Genomic DNA, 19,041 nt, shown 5'->3' on the forward strand with positions numbered 1-19,041 from the left:
GGTGGGGGGGGGCCCCTCCCTTCCCACGCGCCCTTTAATTACTTTAATTAAAGCTCACGCTAACAAACTTCGTTCCAGTCTTAATTAACTTTTTTCCACTTTTAATTGACTTTTTCAGACTCTTAATCAACTTTTATCCGACTTTCTTACGCTTTTAATTAACTTTTTTCAACCTTTAATTAACTTTATTCGTCTCTTAATTAACTTGTTCCACTGTTAATTATTGTTTTTCCACTTTTAATTAATATTACTCCCCTCTTAATCAACTTTTTTCCAACATTTAATCAACTTTGTTTTGCTTTAATAAACTTTTAATCAAACTTAATTAAGGCCACGCCCTCTCCCTTCATTAACGAATTCACTCGTTCATTAATTAATTAACAGCCCTGGAGAGGGAGGCACATGGAATGTAAATAAGCTGGAATGGTTTGTTAATTAATTAATTCGTTAATTAGCAGCGCAAAGCAGAACTGAGTAGTCAAGTAGGGAATAGGTTAATTAACCTCCACTTATTGATTAATTAAGCCCCTGGCATTAATCAAGCCCCTGAAAGCAGCAGCCTTAAGCAGAAGAATTAATCCAGATAATTAGTTACCCTTTGGTTAATTGCAGGTGTTATTAGCATTGATCAATTAACTAGCCCTGAATTAATTAATCAGCGGGGATAATGAAGCTTTAATAACTTGTTGGGGGGGGGCTGATAAGCTTTGAATAATTAATAAGAGTGGGCTAATTAATCATTAGAGGTTATTTAGCCACCAACGATTGATTGAGGGGCTGTTTAGCCTTAGATAATTATTTGCAGCAATTAATTTACCACACTAATGAACCTGCAATAATTAACTGGGTAGTCTGATTAATCTGGAATAATTAAGCAGCACTGCTAATTAGCCTGGAATAGTTAAGGAATGGGGGCTAATTAACCTGGAATGATGAGTCAGTGGGGAATAATTAACGAATGAGGCTAATGAACCTGGAATGATCATTCCGGGGGCTAATTAACCTGGAACAATTAATCAATGGGGTTAATTAACCGCCTCCCTAGCCCTGAGAGTTCCCCGCTCGTTAACAGGGGCTAATTAATGCCCACACAGGATGGACATGGGACGGACACAGAGTTAATTACAGGGGAATCAATGACATGCAGTTAATTAATTATGACCCGGGAATTAATTAATTACACGGAATTAAGGCAGAATCCAGAGGGGACAAAGGCAGGGGGCAACACGGTAAAAAGACACGAGGGGAAAAGGGGAATTCCATGGAAAAAAAAAAAGGGATTTTCACAGAATTTCCATGGAATTCGGGCAAAACCCGGAGGGGACGAAGGCAGGGGGGAAACAGGAATGAGACACAAGGGAAAGCCACGGGAATTCCAAGGAAAAAAGGGATGGGATTTCCATGGAAACCCCACGGAGTTCCAAAGTCCAAAACGGGACAAACGCAGGGAGAACACGGCAGAGACACGGGATTCATTACATGGGATTGACACGGGATTCATTACCTGGGATTGACACGGAATTCATTACATGGGATTGACACGGGATTCATTACAGGGGATTGACACGGGATTCATTACATGGGATTGACACGGGATTCAGGCAGAATCCAGGCGGGACAAATGCAGGGGTGACATGGGAATGGCGTGGGTGAAAACATGGAATTTACACGGAATTTACACGGAATTACACGGAATTTACATGGAATTACACGGAATTTACACGGAATTAAGGCAAAATCCAAGACGGGGTTTGTGGAGAGGTAACACAGGAATGACGTGGAATTAGTTACGTGGGATTTACACGGAATTACACAGGATTTCCACAGAATTAAGGCAAAATCCGAGACAGGAGACAGGCCGGGACAACACAGGGGAAATTCCAGGAAAAGCCCACAAAAATTCCGTGGGAAAACCCTTCGGAGTTTGAGGGGAAAATCCTCCCGTAGTTCCAAGAGAAATCCCCCCAAAATTCCGGGGGTTTCCACGGGATTTCCACGGGAGCAAGGCACTGCCCCAAGGCACGGGGACAACCCGCCACGGCGGGCGGTGTGATGTCACCACAATGACGTCATTCCGGTGACGTCACGGCGCCGCCGACGTCACGGCGCGTCCGGCCGCGTCCGGGCTCGTCCAGTTTGGGGGCCAGGGCCAGCAGCAGAGCCCGCAGGTGCCGCGCCCCTTCCTGGGCGGCCGCCAGCACCTCCTCGTGGCCTGCGGGCGTGTCCGGCTCCGGCCCTGCCCCGCCCGCCCTGACGTCATCGCCGCCGGCGTCGTCATCGTCGTCTCCGGGGGCGGAGTTGGTGATGAGGGACAGCCCCAGGACGCGCAGCCCCAGGTGACGCGCGGCCGACGCCTCCGACACCGTGCTCATGCCTGGGGGGGGACAGCGAGGGTGGGGACACGCCCGGACATGCCAAGGACGCACCTGGACAGGCCCAGGACGCACCTGGACAGGCCCAGGACGCACCTGGACAGGCCCAGGACGCACCTGGACAGGCCCAGGACGCACCTGGACATGCCAAGGACGCACCTGGACAGGCCCAGGACACACCTGGACAGGCCCAGGACGCACCTGGACAGGCCCAGGACACACCTGGACAGGCCCAGGACGCACCTGGACACGCCAAGGATGCACCTGGACAGGCCCAGGACATACCAGGACACGCCAAGGACACACCTGGACAGGTCCAGGACACACCTGGACACGCCAAGGACACGCTCGGACACGCCCAGGACACACCTGGACATGCCAAGGATGCACCTGGACAGGCCCAGGACATACCAGGACATGCCAAGGACGCACCTGGACAGGCCCAGGACACACCTGGACAGGCCCAGGACGCACCTGGACAGGCCCAGGACGCACCTGGACACGCCAAGGATGCACCTGGACAGGCCCAGGACATACCAGGACACGCCAAGGACACACCTGGACAGGTCCAGGACACACCTGGACACGCCAAGGACACGCTCGGACACGCCCAGGACACACCTGGACATGCCAAGGATGCACCTGGACACGCCAAGGATGCACCTGGACAGGCCCAGGACATACCAGCACATGCCAAGGACGCACCTGGACAGGCCCAGGACGCACCTGGACAGGCCCAGGAGATACCAGGACATGCCAAGGACGCACCTGGACAGGCCCAGGACGCACCTGGACAGGCCCAGGAGATACCAGGACATGCCAAGGACGCACCTGGACAGGCCCAGGACACACCTGGACAGGCCCAGGAGATACCAGGACATGCCAAGGACGCACCTGGACAGGCCCAGGACACACCTGGACAGGCCCAGGAGATACCAGGACATGCCAAGGACGCACCTGGACAGGCCCAGGACATACCAGGACATGCCAAGGACGCACCTGGACAGGCCCAGGATGCACCTGGACATGCCAAGGATGCACATGGACAGGCCCAGGACATACCAGGACATGCCAAGGACGCACCTGGACACGCCCAGGACACACCTGGACAGGCCCAGGACATACCAGGACATGCCAAGGATGCACCTGGACACGCCCAGGACACACCTGGACAGGCCCAGGACATACCTGGACAGGCCCAGGACATACCAGGACACGCCAAGGACGCACCTGGACAGGCCCAGGACACACCTGGACAGGCCCAGGAGATACCAGGACATGCCAAGGACGCACCTGGACAGGCCCAGGAGATACCAGGACATGCCAAGGATGCACCTGGACAGGCCCTGGCCACACCTGGCCACGCCCCTGCGTTGTGCTGACCCCAAACTCAGGGAGCTTCGGGTATCTGGGGCTATTTGGGGCTGGCTCGGGACTCTTTCGGGGACTCCTCTTTTGGGCTCTTTTCGGGCTGTTTTGGAACTCTTTCTGGGCTGATCTGAGGCTCATTTTTGGCTGCTCTGGGAGCCTTTTGGGGCTGATCCGTACCCCTTTCCCTGAGGCTCATTTTTTGGCTGCCCTGGGAGCCTTTTGGGACCCTTTTTGGGGCTGATCCGTACCCCTTTCCCCGCCCCCCCGGGCCCCTCTCCTCACCGACGGCGTCAGCCCCGAGGCGTCGCAGCAGCCGGCACTCGGCGGGGGTCTCGTAGCTCGGCCCCCCCACGCCCACGTAGACCCCGGGGCGGGCCTGCAGCTCCTTCGGGGCCAGCGCCAGCGCCAGGCGCCGCAGCCCGGGGTCGTAGGCGTCCGTCATGGCTGGGAAGCGCGGCCCAAACCTGCCGGGAGCCGCCGGGTGTTGGGAATTATTCCTGGAATTTTTCCATTCTCATCCCAAGATCGGCCCTTTCTGCCCCAAAACCTGCATTTTTACCTCGAAATTGTCCCCTTCTGCCTTCAAATGCCCGTTTTACCTCCCGAGTCCCCCATTTTCCCTCCGAAACTCCGGGTTTCCCCCCAAATTCTCATTTTGCACCCGAAATCCCCCGCTCTTCCCCCAAAACCCTGCCCCAACCCCACCCGTCCCCACCCTGCCAGGCCCCGCCCACCTCTCATCGTTAGGCCCCACCAGGGGCGAGCGTCCGGCCAGGCCGGGGAGGTCGATGTGGTCGTGGATGACCAGCAGGTGACCGGGGCCGAAGGGCGGCCGCAGGGATCCCGCGGCGTTGGTCAGCACCAGGGTGTGGACTCCGAGCAGGGCCAGAGCCCGGACAGGGACAACCACCTGTGGGTGTGGTCAGGGCGGGGTCACGGGAGGGGTCAAGGGTCAGGGAGGGGCAGTGGTCAGCACCTGGGCGTGGGGGAGGGCCAGGGTGTGGTCAGGGCAGGGTCAGGGCAGGGTCAAGGGGTCATGGATGGGACCGGGGGCGTGGCTAAAGGGGCAGGGGGCAGGGCAAGGAGGCCGGGCCTGCCAAGGGGGCGTGGCTTAGGTAGTAAGGGGGTGTGGCCCGCAGGTGTGGCCATGGGCCAGGTGAGGGTGTGGCTCGTGGGCGTGGCCCCAGGTGTGGCCATGGCCCAGGTGAGGGTGTGGCTCGTGCGGGCGTGGCCCCAGGTGTGGCTGTGGCCCCAGGAGTGGGCGTGGCCCCAGCTGTGGCCATGGCCCAGGTGAGGGCGTGGCCCCAGGTGTGGCCATGGCCCAGGTGAGGGTGTGGCTCATGCGGGCGTGGCCCCAGGTGTGGCTGTGGCTCCTGTGGGCGTGGCCCCAGCTGTGGCCATGGCCCAGGTGAGGGTGTGGCTCGTGCGGGCGTGGCCCCAGGTGTGGCCATGGCCCAGGTGAGGGTGTGGCTCATGGGCGTGGCCCCAGGTGTGGCCATGGCCCAGGTGAGGGTGTGGCTCGTGCGGGCGTGGCCCCAGGTGTGGCTGTGGCTCCTGTGGGCGTGGCCCCAGGTGTGGCTGTGGCCCCAGGAGTGGGCGTGGCTCACCTGGGCGGGGCTGTAGCCCTCGTAGAGGTGGAACCGGCCCTGCAGGACGGCGCAGGGGGCGGAGCCGAGGCGGCCGATGACCAATCGCCCGGCGTGGCCCTGCACTGGGGGCGGGGGCAGGGGTCACCACTCCCACCCGAGCCACAGGTGACTCCCCCAAAACCCCCCCCCAAAAACCCCACCAGACCACCCCAAACCCACCACAAAACCCTCCCAGAACTGCCCCAAACCCCCCAAAACCACCCCAAACCCACCCCACAATCGCCCCAAACCTCCCAAAATTCCCCCAAAGCACCCGAAATTCCACAAAACCACCCCGAACCCTCCCCAAATCACCTGAAATCCCCCCCCCCCCCCCCCAAATCGCCCCCTGCCCGCTCTCCCAGCGCTCCCAGTACCGGTGCTGCGGGGGAAGTGGGGGATGTCGGCGTAGTCAAAGCTCTGCGGCTCCGAGAGCTCCTGGGCCAGCGCTCCCAGCCCCGAGCCGCACACCAGGGCCACCCGCGGGGGCTCCCGCAGCCGTGCCCGCAGCCAGGCCGCCGCCTCCGCGCACGCCTCGTAGCTGGGGGGACCGGTAAGGGCCAGTTTGGACCAGTTTGGCGCCGAGGTGGCACCAGTATGGCATAAGTGGGGTGCCACTGGGGTCCCAGGGGGGCAGGTGGGGGTGAGATGCAGAGGAGACAGGTGAGGGGACACCCAAAGGAACCATCGAGTGACCCCCCCAGGACATCGAGAGGGGCACCCAGGAGCCGCAGAGTGACCCCCAGCACCCCTGAATGACCCCCAGGAGCCACGGAATGACCCTCAGGGACACCCAGGATCCATTAGGGGACAGCTAGGGACAGTCAGGACACCCAGAGGGACCCTCAGCTCCCCCCGAATGGCCCTCAAAAGGACCCCCAGGGGCACCCACGACCCATTGGGTGGCACCTGGGGACACCCAGGACCCCCAGAGGGACACCCAGGAGCCATGGGGTGAGAGGTGGGCACACCCAGGATCCCCTGAATGACCCCCAGGACCCTCAGAAGGACACCCAGGACCCCTCCGGGACCCCTCGATCGCCCCCCAAGCTCCGCTGTCCCCCCCCCAAGCCCGACCTTGACTCTCGCCCCGGAGCTGCCGCCGCCCGGGCCCGGGGCCAGACGGACTTGGGACGGGGCGGACGATGCCCTGCCCCCAAATCTCCCCCCAAAACCCCCCAAAAAATCTCCAAACCTCCCCGTTCGCCCTCCCCATCCCTGCTCCTCGTCCTCCCCATCAACGGGATTTGGGGGGGTGGGGGGGGGGGATCTTTAAGCCCACAAGGGAACGCCCCCCCTGGCGCTGATTGGCCACGGCGGAGGTGGGAGACCCTCAGGCCGCGCTCCCATTGGATGATCGCCCTCCTAAAATCCCCTCCCATCCCAAAGATTCCCCCCAAAATTCCTCCCTGGTACCCCCCCCCCCTCACCTTCCGTCCATCGGTGCCGCGTCTGCGCCACCGCCCCCGCCCCCGCCGCTTATAGAGGGGCGCGCCGCTGACGTCATCGCGCACGATCGCGCCCCCATCGCCTGGCCCAATCAGGGGTCGCGCCCCCCCCCGTCGCCATGGAAACCGCCGCAGGCGAAGAGGGCGCGGGTGGCAGGAGCAGCGACCAATCAGCGCGCGGCGTGCGGGGAAACCAACCAATGGGAAGGCAGGTCGGGGGCAAAGCGTTGCCGGGAGACGCGGGAGGGAGTTGAGGGGAAATCACGTGAGGGGAGAGCGGGCCAATGCGAGAGAGGGGAAGGACCCGGAAGAGCGGCCGTAGCGTTGCCGGGCAACGCCGTGACGTGCGGGGGTCATGTGCGCCAAGAAACCAATGAGAGCGAGAGGAAGGACCCGGAAAGCGGCGCGGGCGTTGCCGGGCAACGCCGCGAGGTGGCGGGCGAGGGGGGGGTGGGTCATGTGAGGTGAGCGGACCAATGGGAGCGAGCAGAGAGCTGATGGGGTCGCCCGGCAACGCCGCGGGGGGGGTCATGTGACAAGGCAGGGCCAATGGCACGGCGCGGGAGGGGGAGGTCGCGGTGAGCCGCCCTCACGTGCTCCTGGCGGACCAATCGGGCGAGGAGGGGCGTGGCCTGGGCGCTGTCATGGCGGACGGGGAGCGATCGCCGCTGCTGCCGCCCGAGGCGGGGCCGGGGCCGGGCGGGGCCGCGGCGCCCGGTGAGAGAAGGCGGGGTCACGCGGAAACGGCGTGCTTTGACCGGGGGGGCGGGGCGAGGAAAGCTGGAGGGGAGGCGTGGCTTACACGGGCGCGGCTGACCCGCCGTTCCCCCTTCGGCAGGCGGTGGTGGGGCAGGCCCCGGCGAGGCCCCGCCCCCTTACTCGCCGTTGGGCAGCCCCGAGGCGGCGGGGGCGGGGCCTCCGGCGGTCACGTGCCGCGTGTGCCAGCGGCCAATCAGCGTCGAGGGCAAGACGCACCAGCACGTGGTGAAGTGCGGGGGCTGCGGCGAGGCCACGGTGAGGGGCGGGGCCCAGGGGGCGGGGCCCAGGGGGCGGGGCTTGAAGGGGCGTGGCATGAATTGGGCGGGCCGGGCTTGTGGGTCGGGGTCTGGAAAAGGGCGAGGCCTGAGGGGATGGGCGTGAGGGGTGGGGCTTGAGGAGGGTGTGGTGTCTAAAGGGGCGTTTTCTGAGGGGGTGGGGTCAGGGGGGTGGGGCACATGGGGCAGGCGGGGTTGGAGGGCGTGTCCCCTGAGGCCCCGCCCCCTCTGTGGCGGCAGCCAATCCGGACGGCCCCCGGCGGGAAGAAATACGTGCGGTGCCCCTGCAACTGCCTGCTGGTGTGCAGGGCCTCGGCCCAGCGCATCGCCTGCCCGCGGCCGTACTGGTCAGACTGGGAGGGATTGGGGGGTGGAGGGGGACTGGGATGGAGCGGGACTGGAATGGTGTTCTGGTGTATTGGGAGGGACTGGGAGAGACCACACTGGGACCATCTGTGGGGTTGCTGGGCCATACTGGGAGCACTGGGAGAGGTCACTGGGCCATCCTGGGAGCACTGATGGGATTGCTGGGCCATACTGGGGCCGCTGAGAGGGGTGGCTGGGCCATACTGGGAGCACGGATGGGGTCGCTGGGCCATGCTGGGAGCACTGGGCATCACTGGGCCATACTGGGAGCACTGGGAACACTGGGAGTGGTCACTGGGCCATACTGGGAGCACTGGTGGTCACTCAGGGGGGTCATTGGGCCATACTGGGAGCACTGGGAGAGGTCACTGGGAGCAGTGGGAGCGGTTGCCAGCCCATACTTGGAGCACTGGGGGATAACTGGCAGGTCCACGTGCTAAACTGGGAGCACCGGGGGGGGTTCCCCTGCTTGCCCAGCCCCCCTCCCAGTATAACCCAGTTCCCCCCAGTAAGAGGATCATCAACCTGGGCCCGGTGCAGACGGGGGCGCCCAGCCCGGACCCGCCCCCGGGCGGGGTTCGCGTGGCCTGCGCTCACTGCGGGGGCCCGTTTCTGGTAAGCCACCCCCCCCTCCCAGCCACACCCGCCCCGGTCGTAGCCTTTTGGCCGCGCCCCTTTGCGACCACGCCTCTTTCCCCACAGTGGGCGGAGCTCCCCGACCGCTCCCTGGCGCGCTGCCCCCACTGCCGCAAGGTGTAAGTGAGGCCCCGCCCCTTTGGGGGCGTGGTTGTGACCACGCCCCTCACAGGTGTGGGTGTGGTCATTCTGGAGGTGACCACGCCCACCTGGCCACACCCAGGTCTGCGATTGGCCGGCGGTTCCCACGGCGACGCTGCCTCTGCTGCCTGCTGGGGGCGCTGCTGATGGGCGGGGCCGCGGCCGGGCTGGCGGTGAGGGTGGGGCCCGAGGGGGCGGGGACTGAGGGGGTGGGGCCGGGGAGGGGCCCAGGTGTGCTTGGGGTGCGGTCTGAAAGGGGGGGGTGTGGCTTGACGGTGTTTGGAGGGGCTTGCGAGGTTTAAGGGGGGGTGGGGTAAGTGGGTGTGGCTTAAAAGGGTGGGTCTGAAAGGGGGAGGGCCCAGGGACTGAATGAGGCGGGGAAAGGGACAGGGCCGAAGGGCCGAAAGGGGCGGAGCTTTTGGGGGCCTGGATCGGAGGAGGCTGGCTTAAAAGGGGGTGTGGTTTGGAGGGTGGGGATCAAAGTGGGCAGGACCTGAAGGAGCATACGCAGCAGTCAGGGCTGAATGGGGCGTGGTCAGGAGGGCGTGGCCAGCAGAAGTGACCGCTCCCCCTCTGCCCCGCCCAGGCCGGGACGTGGTGGCTGTGGCGCCGGGCGCGGTGGGTGCCGGCGGCGTGGGCGGTGCTGGGGGCGGGGGCGGGGGCGTGTCTGCTGCGCGCGGCCTATTGGGGCTGCGTGCGGGTCAGCCAGCCCCTCCCCCCGCGTGCCTGACCCCGCCCACCCGCCTTGGACCCGCCCCTTCCTCGTGGGACACGCCCCCCTTTCTTTGTGGGCCACGCCCATGACGTCATGCAGCCACACCCTTGTTCGCTATTGGACATTCAGCCGCTTCTGGCCACGCCCCCTCCCCAGCATGGCCCCGCCCCTTCCCGCATGGCCCCGCCCTCTTGTACATATTCCGCCCCCGTGTACAGTCGTATTTATTTGATGGCAACGCCCACCAGCGGTGGCCTTGTATGTAAATAAACCCGAAATCAACAGATTTTTGCCCCAAAACTCGGCTTTATTTATTAAAATGGAATGGGGGGGGGGAAGGGGCGGTCCCTGAGGGGGCTGGGCCTGTGGGGTGGGGGAGGGGCAGGAAGGGTTTTGGGGCCGTTTGTGGGAGTTTTGTGTCTGAGCAGCAACAGCAGCACCTGAGAGGCCCAAATTTGGGCCGTTTCGGGGGGATTTGGGGTAAAACCGAGAGCACGGCACCGTCTTTGTCTTGATGATGTCATCGAAAGCTGATGTGGGGTGGTTTTGGGTCAATTTCAGGCCACTTTGAGCCAATTTCGGGTCAAGTTCTGGCCGGGTCAAGGTGGGTGACGCAACCTTATCCTTGATGACATCATCAAGGACAATCCCCAGTCAATTTCGGGACCCTTCGGGTCAACGTACATCCAATTAAAAGCAGACGACGCCGTCTCGGCCCCGGTGACGCCATCAAAACCCGACTTTGACTGATCTCGCGCCGATTTCTCGACAACTTTGACCCGACCCGAGCCAAAGCCCTACACGGCGAGCAGCGCGGTGATGGGGCAGTGGTCGCTGCCGGCCACGGTGCTGCGGATCTTGGTGTCGCAGAGCGAGCCCAGCAGCCGCCGCGACACCACGGCGTAGTCGAGCCGCCAGCCCACGTTGCGCGCCCGCGCCCCGCCCAGGTAGGTCCAGAAGGTGAAGGCGCCGCGCGCCTCCGGGTACAGGTGGCGGAAGGAGTCGACGAAGCCGGCGCCCAGCAGCCGCGTGAAGCCCTCGCGCTCCTGCGGGGTGAAGCCGGGGTTGGCGCGGTTGGCGCGGGGGTGGCACAGGTCGATCTCGGCGTGGGCCACGTTGAGGTCGCCGCAGAGCAGCACCGGCTTCTGGGCGTCCAGGCGCCGCAGGAACTCCAGGAAGGCGGCGTCGAAGCGCTGCCGCGGCTCCAGGCGCACCAGGCCGCGCCCGGCGTTGGGGACGTAGGCGCAGACCACGAAGAGGGACGGGAACTCGGCCGTCACCACGCGGCCGTCGGCGTCGTGCTCGGGGTCGCCTGCGGAGGGGACTGGGAGTGAGTGGGGAGGGGGCTGGGAGGGACTGGGAGGGATTGGGAGGGATTGGTGGGAACTGGGAGCAACTGGAAGTGAACCGGGGGGTGACTGGGAGTGGACTGGGAATGATCCAGGGCCAACCGAGGGAGGAGGGAAAGGGGACAGGGGAACTGGGGGGGATTTTGGGGCGTATTTGGGGTTGGTTTTGAGTGGACTTTGGGGGTGACTTGGGATTAATTTCGGGGCGATTTGGGGTTGCACTTGGGGAGATGTCAGGCCACATTTCTGGGTGGATTTGGGTGCATTTCAGGGGGACTTTGGGTTGATGGACTCGGGGCAGTTTTGGGACGATTTTGGGGTGATTTTGGGGTGATTTCAGGGGGATTCTGGACTCAGGGTGGTTTGGGGATGATTTTGGGGTGATTTCAGGGTGCTCTCACCGATGCCGTAGGTGACGTTGAGCGGCTCAGTCTTGGCCAGCAGCCCCACCCCGCTGTAGCCCGGCCGGCCCTCGGCGCTGGCCCAGAACTGGTGGGGGAGCCCCGGCAGCGCCCGGACCTCGGGGGGCACGGCCGAGACCCCGCACTTGGTCTCCTGCAGGCACAGCACATCCGGGGCCTCCTCCTGCACCCACTGGGGGGGGCCCCGAGTCAGACTGGGAACCCCAGAATCCTACTGGGAGCCCCTAGATTGTGCTGGGAACCCCAAAAGGCACAGGGAGCACCCAGGAAAGTTCAAGGGAACCCTAAAATATCACCCAAAACGGACAAGGGACCCCTCCAAAATTTATGGGGACCACCCCAAGTATATGGAAACCCGCAAAAATTAATGGGACCCCACCCCAGCTCCCCTTGGGTGCCCCCCCCAAAAGCTGTGGCCCCTCCCCCGCTCACCTGGGCCCCACCCAGCCCTGCCCCCACTCACCTTGGCCCCACCCTTGCGCACCCAGGCCCGCAGCCCGTCCACGTTCCACGAGGTCACTTTGAGCGTCCAGCGTCGGCCCTCGGGCGTGGCCTCGCGGGTGGGCGGGTCCTCGTAGGACGGGGCCGGCGCCGCCTTGGCTGCCTTGGCCACCTTGGCCGGGCCGGGCCCTGTGTGGAGAGGGGTTACTGGGAGGGACTGGGAGCACTGGGAGGGCCTGGGAAGGGCTGCTTGACATGGACTGGGTGGTACTGGGTTATGGAGGTTTAGACCGGGCTACACCGAGTTATAACGCATTGTAAGGGGTTGCAAAGGGTTATACCGGACTGTACTGGGTTGTACTGGGTTAAAATGGGTTGTGCTGAGCTATATCGAGTAATACTGGGTCACGAGGGGTCGCACTGGTTTTACTGGGCTGTAATGGTCCGTGCTGGTCACTCACCGGCCTCGTCCCCGCTGCCGCTCTCCTCCTTCTTTTTCCCGCGCTTCGGCATGGCGCAGGCCCCGCCCACCGCGCGCGGGACACGCCCCCTCCGCCGCTGGCCCCGCCCCTCGGGCCTCAAGCTCCGCCCCTGCAGCGGGGAGAGCGGCCGCCGTCAGCGCGAGCCCCGCGGCCAATCAGAGCGCACATCCCCACCTCGGCTCAGCCAATCAAAGAGCGCCTTCCCCCCCCCCCCCCCCCACACGCCGCGGCGGCCAATCAGCGCCCGCCGCCGCCACGTGGGGCACGAACCGGGATCGGAACCGGGAACAATCGGCTCCCCGCGGGGGGGGGAAGGGGGGGCCCGAATCGGATCGGGATCGGAACCGGGAACCATCATCTTCCGGGGGGCCCGAAACGCGGCCGATCGGGATCGGGACCGGGAATGGAACCGGGGGCCCAAACAGCGGCCGGTGCCCTCCCGTTAAACTCGCCCGCTCTCCTCCTCCCCCCCGCCCATCTGTCAATCATCTTTCGCAGTAGCCAATCAGCGCCCGCCGCTCTCCCGGTTAAACCCGCCCCTCTGCCCCCCCCACCCCCCCGCATCCACTCCCAATCGGCGCCCGCCGTACCTCAGCCCGCGGGACCAATCAGCGCCCGCCGTACCTCAGCCCGCGGGACCAATCAGCGGCCGCGCCGCCGGCGCGCGGGACCAATCAGCGGCCGCGACTGGGCCTTGTGGGGGGGGCGGCGGCGGCGGGAACGGCGCGAGAGGCTCCGCGCGCGCGGGAAGCGTGAGGGGAGGGATGGAGCCCGGGGGCGTGGCCGGAAGCGGAAATGCTCCTGAGGAGGAGGAGGAGGAGGAGGGGCGGAAGTGACGTAGAGGAGCGGCGGGAGAAGCGGCGGGAGGAAGAGAAGCGGCGGCGGCGGCGGCGTGACGTCACCGAGGGACACCGGGGGAGGCCTGCGTGACGTCATGCCGACCGTGCTGGGGCTGGAGGGCTCCGCCAACAAGGTGGGCGCGGGGGTGGTGCGGGACGGCGCCGTCCTCAGCAACCGCCGCGCCACCTACGTCACGCCGCCGGGACAGGGTGACGTCACTTTCCACTTCTCCCCCCGCCCTCCTCCGGTGTCCCCCGTGGTGTCCCCTCGCCGCTGACCCCTCCCCGGTGCTTTTCCCCCCCCCCCCTTCCCCCTCAGGGTTCGCCCCCGGCCCCACCGGGCGGCACCACCGGGCCGTGCTGCTGGGCTTGGTCCGGGCCGCGCTGCGCGAGGCGGGGGTCGAGCCCCGCGACCTGGACGGGGTCGCCTTCACCAAGGGTAAGGCCGGGAAGCGACCCGAAACAACCCCAAAACGCTCCACAGAGCCCAGAAAACCCCCCAAAAACCCCTCCATAGACCCAAAAAAAACCCCAAAACCCTCCACAGACCCAAAAAAACCCCCAAACCCCTCCATAGACCCAAAAAACCCCAAAACGCTCCATAGACCCCAGAAAAACCCCTTCCATAGACCTAAAAACCCCCTAAAACCCTCCATAGAGCCCAGAAAAACCCCCTCCATAGACCTAAAAATCCCCTAAAACCCTCCATAGAGCCGAGAAAAACCCCCTCCATAGACCTAAAAAAAACCCAAAATGCTCCACAGACCCCAGAAAACCCCCAAAAACCCCTCCATAGACCCCAGAAAACACCAAAATGCTCCACAGACCCAAAAAATCCCAAAACCCTCCACAGACCCCAGAAAAAACCCAAAACGCTCCACAGACCCCAGAAAAACCCCGAAATCCCCTCCATAGACCCCAGAAAAACCCCAAAACCCCCTCCATAGGGCGAAAAAAGCCCCCAAAACCTCCATAGACCCAAAAAACCCCCAAAACCCTTCATAGCCCCCAGAAAAACCCCAAAAACCCTCCATAAATCCAAAAAAACCCCAAAACCTCCATAGACCCCAGAAAAACCCTAAAACCCTCCATAGACCCCAGAAAAACCCCCTCCATAGACCTAAAAAAAACCCCAAAACCCTTCATAGAGCCCAGAAAAACCCCAAAACCCTCCATAGCCCCCCAAAAAACCCCAAAACCCTCTCCATAGGCCCAAAAAACACCAAAACCCTTCATAGAGCCCAGAAAAACCCTGAAACCCCCTCCATAGCCCCCCAAAAAACCCCAAAACCCCCTCCATAGCCCCCCAAAAAACCCCGAAAGCCCCTCCATAGACCCCAGAAAAACCCCAAAACCCTCCCAAACCCCCACACAGATCCCCCATGGACCCCACAGACCTCCCAAACCCCCCCAAAAATCCCCACGGACCTCCCAAAACCTCCCACAGACCCCCACAGATGCTGTCATAGAGCCCTGTAGGCCACACAGACCCCCAGAAAGCCCCATAGATCCCCCACGGACCCCACAGACCCCAAAAAGGTCCCCCAAAACCCCGTCTCGAAGCCCCAGAACTGATACAGAACCCGTAGACCCCCATAAACCCCAAAAAAACCCCCACAGATCCCATAGGGCTCTCATAGGCCCCTCCATAAAAACTCCTGCACCCCACAGACCCCCCAGGAACCGCCCTAAACCACCCCATGCACCCCAGAGACCCCCATAAACTCCCCCAGACCCCCAAAAGCCCTCAGAGAACCCCACAGACCCCCCAGGAACCGCCCTAAACGGCCCCCTGCGCCCCAGAGACCCCCATAAACTCCCCCAGACCCCCAAAAGACCTCACAGAACCCCACAGACCCCCCAGGAACCGCCCTAAACGCTCCACAGACCCCAGAAAACCCCCAAAAACCCCTCCATAGACCCAAAAAAAACCCCAAAACGCTCCATAGACCCCAGAAAAACCCCCAAAACCCTCTGTGGAGCTGTGGAGCCCCCTGCACCCCAGAGACCCCCAAAAGACCTCACAGAACCCCACAGACCCCCCAGGAACCGCCCTAAACCGCCCCATGCACCCCAGAGACCCCCATAAACTCCCCCAGACCCCCAAAAGCCCTCAGAGAACCCCACAGACCCCCCAGGAACCGCCCTAAACGGCCCCCTGTGCCCCAGAGACCCCCATAAACTCCCCCAGACCCCCAAAAGACCTCACACAACCCCACAGACCCCCCAGGAACCGCCCTAAACGCTCCACAGACCCCAGAAAACCCCCAAAACCCCTCCATAGACCCCAGAAAAACCCCCAAAACCCTCTGTGGAGCTGTGGAGCCCCCTGCACCCCAGAGACCCCCAAAAGACCTCACAGAACCCCACAGACCCCCCAGGAACCGCCCTAAACCGCCCCATGCACCCCAGAGACCCCCATAAACTCCCCCAGACCCCCAAAAGCCCTCAGAGAACCCCACAGACCCCCCAGGAACCCCCAAATCCCCCCCAAAAAAACCCCCTGTAGACCGCCCTGAGCGCGGTTTTGGGATGCTGGGACGGTTTTGGGGCATCCCAGGGGGCCGTTTTGGGGTGAAACGGCGCCGTTTTTGGGCAGGCCCGGGCATGGGCTCGCCGCTGGCCGTGGTGGCGGCCGTGGCGCGGACGCTGGCGCAGCTGTGGGAGCGGCCACTGCTGGCCGTCAACCACTGCGTGGGGCACATCGAGATGGGGCGGCTGCTCGGGCCCGCCCCCGACCCGCTGGTGCTCTACGTCAGCGGCGGCAACACGCAGGTACGGCCATACGGGGCGGGGCCGGGAGACGGCCCGGTACCGCTGCGGCGCCGCCACGCGGCCTCGCCCGGCGTCGCCCGATCCCCCCGCAGGTGATCGCCTATTCCTGGCGCCGGTACCGGATCCTGGGCGAGACCCTGGACGTGGCCGTGGGGAACTGCATCGACCGACTGGCCCGGCTGCTGCAGGTGGGGCTGTGAGCTCTGAGCCACGCCCGCCCGGCCACGCCCCACCTGGCCACACCCATATGGCCACGCCCACCTGACCACATTCATCTGGCCACACCCACCTGACCACGCCCATCCGGTCATGCCCCACCTGGACACGCCCACCTGGCCACACCCCACCTGGCCACGCCCCACCTGGCCACACCCCACGTGGCCACGCCCACCCGGCCACTCCCACCCAGCCATGCCACGCCTCACCACGCCCATTCGACCACACCCCACCCGGCCACACCCTGCCTGGCCACGCCCACCTGGCCACGCCCACATGGCCCCACCCCGCATGGCCACGCCCACCCAGCCAGGCCACGCCTCGCCACGCCCACCCGGCCACACCCGCACTGACCCCACCCCTTTCCCCACAGATCCCCAACGCCCCCAGCCCGGGCTACAATGTGGAGCAGCTGGCCAAGAGGTAACCCCAAAAAAAACCCCAGAAATGACCCCCAAACCACCCCGAAATCCCACGGGAACCTCCCAGAATCCCCAAAAATCCTAAAGTCTCCCCAAAATCCCCTCAGGGGCCGCCAGCTGATCCCGCTGCCCTACGTGGTCAAGGGGCTGGACGTGTCGTTCTCGGGGCTGCTCTCGCACCTCCAGGTAGCCCAAAACCCCCCGGGGACTGCAAAATCCATTGGGAGGGTCCTTAGAATCACAAAATTCCTGGGAACACCCCCAAAATCCATGTGGGGACACCCAGGGGTTTGGCACATCAGGTCTACCCATTGAGGTCAATCGGGTGGCAGCAGGGACACCCCGAAATCCCAAAGGAGGTCCCAAAATCTCATAGGGGATCCCAAAATCCCAAAAGAGGAACCCAGAACAATTTGGGGGCGGACCCTAAAACCCCTTTTTCGTGCCCCCCCAGGCAGTGGCCCCAAAATTGTTGGAGTCGGGAGAGGCGACCCCAGAAGATTTGTGCTTCTCCCTACAGGTGGAGGGGATGAAAAATGAGATTTGGGGAGGCTAATTGGGGTTTGAGGGGATTAATTGGGGTTTGGGGGGAGTTAATTGGAGTTTGAGGTAAATTAGTTGGGGTTTGGGGGGGTTAATTGGGGTTGGAGGGGATTAGTTGGGCTTTGGGGGTCACTAATGGATTTGGAGTGGGTATTGAGTAGTTTGGGGGCTCATTTGGGGTCATTCGTGAAATTTTGGGGTATTTGGCACATTCTGGGGAGGGTTGAAGGGGATTTGAGTTGTAGTTAACAGAATCTGGAGAATTTTAATGGGGTTTTGGGGTAATTAGGGGAGTTTTGGGGACGCAAGTAAACGTATTTGGAGGATTTGGGCCAAATAACGACGCTTTTGGGGTAATTTTGGCTCTGCAAATGGCGTCGTTGGAGACATAAGGGAATTTTGGGCGGGATGTGGCGTTTCCCGGGATTTTGGGACGCTTTTGGGATTTGAGCAGGAGACGGCGTTCGCGATGCTGGCCGAGGTGACCGAGAGGGCGCTGGCGCTGACCAGGGCGAAGCACCTGCTGCTCGTGGGGGGCGTGGCCTGTGAGTGGGCGTGGTCACACCTGGGAGGGGCGCGGTCACACCTGGGAGGGGCGTGGTCACACCTATGAGTGGGCGTGGTCACACCTGGGAGGGGCGTGGTCACACCTGGGAAGGGCGTGGTCACACCTGGGAGGGGCGTGGTCACACCTGGGAGTGGGCGTGGTCACACCTGTGAGTGGGCGTGGTCACACCTGGGAGGGGCGTGGTCACACCTGGGAGGGGCGTGGTCACACCTGGGAAGGGCGCGGTCACACCTGGGAAGGGCGCGGTCACACCTGGGAAGGGCGTGGTCACACCTGGGTGGGGCGTGGGCCTTTTGGGCCCCCCATTTTGGGGGGGGTGGGAGCCACACCTGCAGGGCGCGGTCACACCTGGAGGGGCCGTGGGAGAGCCGCGTGCTCGGCCCCGCCCACGGCCACGCCCACCACACCTGTGCCCAGGTAACCACCGGCTGCAGGAGATGCTGCAGACCATGTGCCGGGCCCGGGGGGCCGAGCTGTGCCCCACGGACGACAGGTGAGGCCGGGGCCGGCCTGGGGGGAGGGGGACGGGGCCCACCCGAGGGACGCACCCCGACCTCTGACCCGTGACCTTTGACCCCAGGTACTGCATCGACAACGGCGCCATGATCGCCCAGGCCGGCTGGGAGATGCTGAGGGCGGGGCAGGTGACGGAGCTCAGCCAGTCAGGGATCACGCAGAGGTCGGAGCGCGCGTGGGTGGGGCGAGCTGGGGGGGGGGGAGCGTTTGGCCGCTGACCTTTGACCTCTGGCCGCACGCAGGTACCGGACGGACGAGGTGGAGGTGACCTGGCGGGACTGAGGTGGCCACGCCCTGAGGTGGCCACACCTGGTGGCCACACCCACTCAATAAAAGACATCCCCCCCCCCTTGTCACGCCGTCATCTGTGCGCGATGTCGTTCGATTTGTGACTCGTCCCATCCGGAGGGGATCGATCCGCTCCTGTCCGTCATGCTGGAGACCTGTCAATCAATGCTGCGAGCCACGTCCCTTCGTGTCTGTCAGGCTGCTCCCCTCGCTGTCAATCAGCAGCTTCAGCCCCGCCCCTCATTGGTCACTGGTTGGCATCGCTGTCAATCAATGCTGCGAGCCACGTCCCTTCGTGTCTGTCGGGCTGCTCCCCTCGCTGTCAATCAGCAGCTTCAGCCCCGCCCCTCATTGGTCACTGGTTGGCATCGCTGTCAATCAACGCTGCAAGCCACGCCCCTTTGTGTCTGTCAGGCTGCTCCCCTCGCTGTCAATCAGCAGCTTCAGCTCCGCCCCCTCATCACTCACT

The 19,041-nt window shown here is 63.4% G+C and overlaps 4 protein-coding genes across 5 annotated transcripts; 2 read left to right on the forward strand and 2 right to left on the reverse strand.

Annotated features, from left to right (window-relative positions):
- Positions 1 to 72: 72 nt before the first annotated feature.
- PNP (purine nucleoside phosphorylase) lies at positions 73 to 6,859 on the reverse strand. Its single transcript, XM_068998565.1, has 6 exons — positions 6,802 to 6,859; positions 5,749 to 5,912; positions 5,351 to 5,454; positions 4,478 to 4,653; positions 4,026 to 4,207; positions 73 to 2,374 (listed from the first exon to the last, which is right to left on the reverse strand). Exons 1-6 carry the CDS (start codon positions 6,810 to 6,812, stop codon positions 2,070 to 2,072), a joined length of 942 nt encoding a protein of 313 aa, XP_068854666.1. The 5' UTR covers positions 6,813 to 6,859; the 3' UTR covers positions 73 to 2,069.
- A 587-nt stretch (positions 6,860 to 7,446) lies between these two features.
- On the forward strand, positions 7,447 to 9,997 carry PIP4P1 (phosphatidylinositol-4,5-bisphosphate 4-phosphatase 1). The gene is made up of 7 exons (XM_068998586.1): positions 7,447 to 7,536; positions 7,658 to 7,833; positions 8,094 to 8,200; positions 8,729 to 8,834; positions 8,922 to 8,974; positions 9,079 to 9,169; positions 9,583 to 9,997. The coding sequence occupies exons 1-7, from the start codon at positions 7,464 to 7,466 to the stop codon at positions 9,724 to 9,726; spliced, it is 750 nt and encodes a 249-aa protein (XP_068854687.1). The 5' UTR covers positions 7,447 to 7,463; the 3' UTR covers positions 9,727 to 9,997.
- Positions 9,998 to 10,025: 28 nt separating this feature from the next.
- On the reverse strand, positions 10,026 to 13,179 carry APEX1 (apurinic/apyrimidinic endodeoxyribonuclease 1). Of its 2 annotated transcripts, none has more exons than XM_068998585.1 (5): positions 13,030 to 13,179; positions 12,385 to 12,514; positions 11,946 to 12,112; positions 11,462 to 11,654; positions 10,026 to 11,023 (listed from the first exon to the last, which is right to left on the reverse strand). In XM_068998585.1, the coding sequence occupies exons 2-5, from the start codon at positions 12,434 to 12,436 to the stop codon at positions 10,509 to 10,511; spliced, it is 927 nt and encodes a 308-aa protein (XP_068854686.1). In that variant the 5' UTR covers positions 12,437 to 12,514; positions 13,030 to 13,179; the 3' UTR covers positions 10,026 to 10,508. The 2 variants fall into 2 exon arrangements, with proteins under 2 accessions (XP_068854686.1, XP_068854685.1); XM_068998584.1 differs by having other exon boundaries at positions 12,996 to 13,179.
- Positions 13,180 to 13,228: 49 nt separating this feature from the next.
- Positions 13,229 to 18,636, forward strand: OSGEP (O-sialoglycoprotein endopeptidase). Its single transcript, XM_068998587.1, has 11 exons — positions 13,229 to 13,454; positions 13,564 to 13,683; positions 15,844 to 16,019; positions 16,112 to 16,207; positions 16,609 to 16,658; positions 16,765 to 16,843; positions 17,112 to 17,177; positions 17,655 to 17,745; positions 18,186 to 18,261; positions 18,349 to 18,447; positions 18,527 to 18,636. Exons 1-11 carry the CDS (start codon positions 13,340 to 13,342, stop codon positions 18,564 to 18,566), a joined length of 1,008 nt encoding a protein of 335 aa, XP_068854688.1. The 5' UTR covers positions 13,229 to 13,339; the 3' UTR covers positions 18,567 to 18,636.
- Positions 18,637 to 19,041: the final 405 nt, after the last annotated feature.

Source organism: Aphelocoma coerulescens, unplaced genomic scaffold (assembly GCF_041296385.1).
Source record: "Aphelocoma coerulescens isolate FSJ_1873_10779 unplaced genomic scaffold, UR_Acoe_1.0 HiC_scaffold_138, whole genome shotgun sequence".
In the NCBI taxonomy this organism is placed as follows: Eukaryota; Metazoa; Chordata; class Aves; order Passeriformes; family Corvidae; genus Aphelocoma; species Aphelocoma coerulescens.